General features: G+C 46.5%; 1 protein-coding gene across 1 annotated transcript in view; it reads right to left on the bottom strand.

The window, feature by feature from the left end:
- Positions 1 to 4,911: 4,911 nt before the first annotated feature.
- LOC138954553 (uncharacterized) overlaps positions 4,912 to 8,638 on the bottom strand; it is a 3,858-nt gene continuing 131 nt past the window's right edge. The window contains exon 1 of the mRNA XM_070326367.1: positions 4,912 to 8,638. This exon is cut by the window's right edge and continues 131 nt beyond it. Coding sequence (XP_070182468.1) covers positions 4,912 to 8,638 — 3,727 coding nt within the window.

The raw sequence follows: 8,638 nt of genomic DNA, 5'->3' as shown, positions 1-8,638 counted from the left end.
AATCTAAAAAGATTTTCATGCCATATTGCACAACACATTTTAACACACACCCAACCTCACACAAGCAGACATACACACTTACACACACACACACGCACACACACACACACACACACACAAACACACACACACACACACACACACACACACACTCACACACACACAATAAATTCAACAAATATTTAAATACATAAAAAAATTAAATAAGCGTTTAAAACATATTTTACAAACAACAGTAGTACATATTATAGTGTTACTAATGTGAGACTACCCAATAAAAATATTTAACTAGTGAGTTTATTGGAATGCTGGCAGATAAAAACATATCAGTGTGCATGCAAGGGTGCAAGAGGATGTGGCACCACATGTGGTTGCAGGAAAGCTGTATGGCAATGCAAAAGATGGTGCAAGTGCAGCTGTGACAAATAGATCAATGGATATCCACATACTCGTACCAGCTGCGGTTGCCGATGTACATGCCAGAATTGCTTTAAAGACGTTTTCCTAAATGTTGAAAACTTTAAGGGGCTGAATAAGCAGTTATAAACACTAATATTTCTGAAACAAATTAATATTTAATTGTCATGGAAGCAAGTTACGTACAATGTCGCGACATGATTTTTTGGGCCTTATTTGTTTTGTCAAACCATAAACAAATATCTCGCAAAAATATGAATGTTTATTGATTAAAAAATTATTTGAAATGTATCCTTTTCTGATTTTATTCATTGAATTGATCATATTGCCTTTACATTTTTAAAACATCTTGCTGAGACATGTATAATTATGCAGTGTTTTCCTCTATTAATGCTATGGAAAAATTGATGACGTCACATGACTGGGCTGCATTGGCCAAATTTGATGGGGCCTAGCAAAAAATTAATAAGTAGGGTCTACAGAATTGCCTCACAAAGTTTGACACTTTTGTCAAGTCGGTCCCCATCATATCGCTAAGCTGCCTGACTATAAGGCGTCCGCCCAGTGAGCGGGAGGTCGTGGGTTCGAACCCCGGCCGGGTCATACCTAAGACTTTAAAATTGGCGATATAGTGGCTGCTCCGCCTGGCGTCTGGCATTATTGGGTTAGTGCTAGGACTGGTTGGTCCGTTGTCAGAATAATGTGACTGGGTGAGACATGAAACCTGTGCTGCGACTTCTGTCTTGTGTGTGGCGCACGTCAAAGCAGCACCGCCCTGTTATCACCCTTCGTGGTGGACTGGGCGTTAAGCAAACAAACAAAACAAACTTGTCAGGGGTGTGTGGGAAACACGTGCTCCTGTTCATGTGTGTCCGACACACCCCTCGCTAGTGATTGGCCCCTCCAATGATTATTGGAGGAAACGCAAGGGAATTCACTCTGTCTACAACCCATACAAACCCGACAGAGTTAATTTCAGAATTCGTCTAATGCCACAGACAGGTTGACAAAAGAACGAATAGAAAGCAAAGGAAAGCAAAGGAGACAAAGACGCAGGCAGTGACACACAGACAAAGAGAGAGGAGAAAGAAAAAAATATACTGATACCCATCTGTGTCGCACATTTCTCCTCGGTTACAGTAAGTAGCCTCTCAATAAGAACACAAAGTGTCGCCTAACTGGCAAGCTAGGCTTTTCTTATAATCGCAGAACCCATTGTGTTTTTCAAAATGTCCAGGGAAAAATCGTATCACGCCAAAATTAGACAATAAATTATGTAACTCCCCTAAGTTTTGGGAGAGGTATAGGAATACCTTTTAACGTACAAAACACTCAGACACAGTCAACCACTCTTACTCTAATCACTGACTCCACAACCAGGCAACATTCAAACCAAAGTTTATTATTTACACACACGACATCACCGCATTCACATTCACACCCAATCACAATCGCTCAAAATAAAAGATAGATGAAGAAGGACGAATTATCTTAAAGTTTTAACGGAACAAAATGGCTATGAAAGTTTATAACTTGATACTACGAGAACTGTAAATACCCCTAAATATTACCATTTACCACCTTAATTCCCTGATCCCGAACAATCAAAATGTCTCTTTATAAATTTATCTCAACTAAAAAATCCGCTTATCTTCCCCTACAGTAATCAATTAACCCCGTTATTTATTAACTACTATTATTTCTAACTTACATTTACACTAATACCTCGTGATAGGGACTACCTACGTTTATTGCTACACTGCCTTCAACCTTGATGCATACGATCAACGCCAAACGCAGCTACACATGAAACCAGTAGGCCCAGCCACCAATAATACTAATTAACTTAACTTTAAATAACAAGACTCTCAATTATCTTCCACTTATTTCAACACAATAAATGGTACGAACATTAAGTCATCACTAACACACTCAAATTAATCCACAATGTAACAACCTTACTTCATAGCAACAAATTACAATATCACTACATAATTTTCTCTTCGCGCGTAATGATCATGACGTTTCACAACCAAGTCCAGTTCACATCTCGCCGATCCACAAAAATCAACGTCGCTCAAAACAAAACATAAAAAATAAAGACACTCCAGATTAGTCCCGTTGAATCTTCCACTTATTTCAACACAATAAATGGTACGAACATTAATTCATCAATAACACATTCACATTAATTCACCACGTAACAACCTTACTTCATAACAACAAATTACCATATCACTACATACTTTTCTCTTCGTGCGTAATGATCATGACGTTTCACAACCAAGTCCAGTTCACATCTCGCCGATCCACAAAATCAACGTTGCTCAAAGAAAAAAAACAAAGACACTCCAGATTAGTCCCGTTGAAATGTAATAACCAGGCCTGGTACCCAATTTTCTAACTCAATATTTAATTAATAATCAATTTCTACCTGGTTTCTTCTAACACTTGCACAATCTTTATGTCTTTAATATGTTTAAATTCACTTATAGGTCACAATGCTTAGTGAAGCCACAGCTGCATAACTCAAGGCACACAGATGTCATAATATATTCTTGTGCACAAACTGCTCATGGCAATAGAATGCCAGCACCTTCCACCACTTTACCCACTGACGGTGGGCCACCTCACCTCCACAGCTCCCACTTGCGACACACCGGTGGTCACACACCCCACCAACTGACACGCCTTCCTCCCGGGTATAGAGCCGGAAGCTTCTTGCACCCGGAAACTCATGCTGTCTCCTGTGTCGTTAGTCTCTCCTGGCTTGGACTCGCCCACAGCCACGCTTCTATGCTTGAACGCTGTTGTAGGAACAAAGCCAAGTATAACTACTTGTTCCCCAACAATACTTCAATTATCTCCCCTTACCCACAAAGTCCACAAATTAACTCTCCTAACAACAATATCTCCTTCATTAGACTTCCCATAATTATCAATACTCATCAACTTTCAAAGTCCCCTCTTTACTTAATTACTCATTAATTACCATAATTAACTACTTAATTAACCACCCTGGCCATCTCGTCAAAGTTACTATTTAACTTTAACCACAACATCATTATCAAAATACCAGAGTCCCAACATGACCAATTATGTAATAATTCTTACAATTCCCACTCACTTAAATACCTAATTACAGCTTTTACTTTTATACAATTGTAAATACACCATCATCAATATAAATGTTCAAAGTATTTACAACTCCCATTTCACAAAGTCAATACAACATGGCTGCCCCCATAATAAACAATTCCTATTCCATTATTTGACCCAACCATTTACAAGCAGCCCCTTCACAAACAACGCCACTTCTCTTACCCCTTATGAATTTAAGTCATATTACATAGTGGCACCTCGTTCTTCCCTCTTTCTCTACCCGTGATGACGTCACATATTTACAACCAACCCCCCGTCTTCTGTCTTGACAGTGAACTCCCGTTTACACCTCCCGTACCTCGTGTTCAAATTTCCGCACTAACAACTACTACACGACTATTCTCTGGAATTAACGCTCTCTACCTTAAATACACCCTCCATAAAAATAAATCCTTCCCACACATGAGTTCACTCGCAGTAACTGCTGACACCTCTTTTCTTCTTTCCACCAGCCAACTCGCTCTCCCCACTTCTTGTGCTTGAGCCATTTCAGCACAGGTCCTTTGTGCCAAGGGGACTCCATTTATCTTCAAATTTAGATTCCCTCTCTCGTCCTTCCTACTTCTTGCACAATGAAAAACTGTCCACCCCCTTTCCCTTGTTTCCCATTTTCCCTCTCCCCTTTTTACCCCCGACACCCTACACATAAAATGACACCAACCCAGGAAACTAAAAAACTAAAACTCTCTCATACACAAACACTACCGAACCAACAAATTTTGACCCTGAGCACGGAAGGAGAGAAAAACTACAGAATTTCAACACACCTTGCCGTTCGAGGACTGACCACCCGTAGAACCCTTGAAGCCACACCAAGACAGCTGGAACACAACTTGTCTCCGGGGTCGAATAAAACATCAACACGCCGGTCGGCCGGATAGAGCATTCACATCAACCATCCGTTCTCTTCACAGTTTTACACAGCAGTGACCTTCGAGCCTGTGACTCGTTCACGCATCACGCAATCCCACGTGCGTGAATACACTCCCGCGATTGGCTGTCCATATCCACGGACACACACTGAGTCACTGTATAGGCACCCATCTGAGCCAAAACCGCACGAAACCCAGCTCATGCACGAATTACCCAATAAGTCATGGCTGGACTTGGGCAGAGTTTGTGACAAACCCCCCACCCAAGTACAAAACACCCTGTATTGAACCAAAAACCACACACCTCTGACCAATGCCAGGAATCCTAACACGTGTAATCAAACCACAACTCCCCCTAACCTAACACACTACACAACTCTACTGACATCCATGGACTTGCAACAGGATCCAGCCCACCAAAATCAGTCCATTTTGATGGTTCAATGCTCCCCACATCTGTCTACTCTTCCGAGCGACTGAGCAAGTCGGCCCCCACGTTGTCTCTTCCAGGAATCGCCTGGATGGTATACATGTAGGGTTGCAGAGCCAACGCCCACCGCATCAACCTCTTGTTAGTCGCCTTCAAACCCTCCAGGTACTCTAAGGGTTTGTGGTCGGACTGAATGCAGAAAGGTTTTCCGTAGAGGTACGGGCCAAACTTCCGCACCCCCCACACCACCGCCAAGCACTCGCGCTCGATGGTACTGTAGTTACGCTCCGCTGGCAGCAACTTTTTGCTCGCACAGGCCACCATCTGCATCCCGTCCCCCTGGTCTTGGAGTAGCATCGCCCCCAACCCAACACCGGATGCATCTGTGCGAAGAGTGAAAGGCACGGAGAAATCCGGCAGCTTGCACACCGGCTCTGTGGATAACTTCACTTTCAGCGTATCAAGGGCCACCTGCATAGGCTTCGTCCATCTGACCTTGTTGGGCTGTGACTTCTTGGTTGCGTCTGTCAGCGGAAGTGCAATGTCCGCAAAACCCGGCACAAATCGACGGTAGAATCCGGCTAGTCCTAGGAAGGATCGGATCTGCCGCTTTGTTGTTGGCCTGGGCATCTTCGCTATCTTGTCCATCTTCCCCTCCTCGGGTTGAATCACTCCATTTCCCACCATGTGTCCCAGGTACTCCAGTCGTCTAAACCCCAAGTAACACTTGGATGGTCGAGCTGACAACGATGCTTCCTGCAGCCGCTGGAATAAAGCTCTGAGACACTCCAAATGACGCTCCACGGTTTCAGTTGCCACTAATATGTCGTCAATGAAATTGTCGATCTCGATCATGTCGAGAGGGCTCAACAGACTCCTCATCATCCTTGAAAAGATGGCTCCTGACGTCTTCAACCCAAACGGCATCACCGTCCACTGGTAACACCCCTGCGGTGTCGTGAATGCGGTCTTGGGCTTGTCTTCTGCCGCCATAGGGATCTGCCAGTATCCTTTTGCCAGATCTATCTTGGATAGATATTTCGCCTTGCTGAGCTTGGCGAACATGGCCTCCATGTTTGGCATAGGTTCGGCGTCAAACTCCACTATCTTGTTCAAACGGCGGTAGTCGGAGCAGAACCTCTTTTTCCCGTCTTTCTTCTCCACGATCACGATTGGAGAGCTGTATGGGGACACCGACGGTTCGATGACCCCCATCTTCAACATCGCGTCGACTTCTTTGGCGATAATGTCCCGCGTCGTGAATGGCAAGGGGAACTGACGGACTCTAACTGGTTCGTCATGCGCCAACCGCATGCTACACTCTGCCAGCGACGTCCTCCGTGGCAGATCCGTGATGACATCCTTGTTGTCCTTGAGGATTTCCTTGATCCCTATATGCAGTTCTGGCGTCTCTGGATCCAAGTGCACATCCTCGATCGTTTCCTCTGACGTCAAGGGTATCAACGGAATGTCTTCGTGAGATGACTGCACTGTTTCCCACTCCTCGCCTTCATCCACCACACACACCGTTGCTATCGCTGCAGGCCGCTCCACATACTTCTTCAGCATGTTGGCGTGGAACAATTTCTGCTTGGGCCCTATCCTGATGCGGTAGTCACACTCGCCCACTCTTTCCTCCACGACGTAGGGTCCTCGCCAAGCCATCTCCAACTTGTTTTTCTTGAGAGGCAGGAGTAGAAGAGCGCTATCTCCAGCCTCGAAGGTCCGGCGTTTGGCCCCACGGTCGTAGTGCTTCTTCTGGCGCACGGCTTCCTCACACAGATGTTCCCTGGCAATTTTGCATGTTTCCTCTATTCGGTCCCGGAGGTTCAACACGTACTCGGACGCAGTCTGCGCTTCCTTCCCGTCTTCTCCTTCTTTTGTCCAGAGATCCCTCAAGATGGCCATGGGTCCCCTCACCGTACGGCCGTACAGCAACTCGAATGGGGAGAACCCAGTACTTTCCTGCGGAACCTCCCTGTATGCGAACAAGACACCTGGGATAAACCGATCCCATGTCTTGGGGTCCTCCACACACAATTTCTTGATCATGGCTTTCAATGTGCCATTAAACCTTTCAACCAAGCCGTTGCATTGCGCATGGTACGGCGTAGTGGTTCGTCCCTTGACGGCGAGCAACCGGTGAACTTCTCGCATGACGGCCCCGGTGAACTGTCCACCCTGGTCCGACAGGACCTCCTTGGGTATCCCCAACCTCGTCCACATAGTCCACAGCGCTTCAGCCACCTTCTCTGCCTCGATGGACTTAAGTGCCACAGCCTCGGGGTAGCGCGTCGCATAGTCCACCATCACCAGGATGAATCTCGCCCCACTGTCAGCTGCTGGCTTGATCGGCCCCACCAAATCCACCGCCACCTTCTCAAATGGAACATTGGGCAGAGGCATTTGCCCAAGCGGCACTTTGGCAACTCGTCCCTTCGGCGTGACTTTTTGGCATCGGTCGCAGGACTGACAGTATCGTCGCACGTCTTCGCACAGGCCTGGCCAATAAAAATCTGCCCATAGACGTTCGCGGGTCTTCTTGGTGCCCAGATGTCCTGCCATGGGTGTGTCGTGGGCGAACTTGAGTAGTCCTTTCCTCAAGGATCTGGGAACGCATATTTGTGAACACTCTACTTTCTTCTCCCGATAAACCCTCTTGAGTATTCCACGAGACATCTTGAACTCCACCCTGCCCTTTCCTGCTTGTATCGGTTTCCCTTCCTTCGCCAGTCGTTTTGCGCGCACTAGTGTTTCATCTTCCTGTTGCAAGACTTTCAGCTGATCCGGAGTCACTTGCAGCCCTTCAATCTGCACCACCACCACCGGTTTCACCGGCCGTGCCCCTGCTTCAGCCTGTGCTCTGGTTGTCACTGCTGCACACAACGCCCGTCTGGGATACATCGATATTTCCACCCAGTCTCCGCTCGTAAGCTGGGCCAGGTTTCCCAGGAAAATGTCAGGCCTGATGTTGTCGTTCACAATGGCAAGAATCCTCTCACAGATGTACGGCGATTCTACGTCAACCCATGCTAAGGGGTACGTCTTTGTGCAGTCTAAGTCGGCAAACTCTACGTGCACTGTCCCGTTGGTGTAATCTTCAGGCCTAACAAATGCAGCCTTTACCATGGTCTTGTCTGCCCCTGAATCACGTAGACTGATTGCGTCTCTCCCGTTGACTTTGCACCTTCCCATCGGCCGAAATGGAATTTTCTCGCAGTCTTTGCACAACGGCTCTGACGGCTCGGAAGATTTCGTCTGGTCATCTTGCTCGGTCGTCATGCAGGCGTTCGCAGTACACTCCCTGGCAATGTGTCCCGTCTTATTGCACCGGTGACATATCACTCGACTGTTGTATTCTCGATTCCAGTTCGTCTTTTTGTTCCTGCTGCCCTCTACTGGCCTCACTTGGCCCTCTGACTGCTCTGCCTGTTTCCCCGATTCCACTCCGGTCTTGGTACTCCCGTTGCTTGTAGTCTTCTCCTTTTTCTTTTCCTCATCGTCCATTTGGCCCCCGATGTTACGTTTTGCGTTGAACAATCTGGCGTCCCGTTTTGATTCCAAGTGAGTGAACGCTAACATCGCCGCTTCCTTGGCTGTATCTGGCTTTTTATCGCTGACGTACTGGAACAGCTCACCCCGGAAATTTGACATCAACTGTTCTCTCAGGACCAGGTCATACAGCCGGTCATAGTCTCCCGCACACTGTGACATCGCGATCCATTGATCCAACAGGGTCTGCAGCCGACGACTAAAC

This window comes from Littorina saxatilis, unplaced genomic scaffold, assembly GCF_037325665.1.
Source record: "Littorina saxatilis isolate snail1 unplaced genomic scaffold, US_GU_Lsax_2.0 scaffold_1112, whole genome shotgun sequence".
Taxonomy (NCBI): domain Eukaryota; kingdom Metazoa; phylum Mollusca; class Gastropoda; order Littorinimorpha; family Littorinidae; genus Littorina; species Littorina saxatilis.
This window is presented reverse-complemented; position numbering and strand designations above follow the sequence as displayed.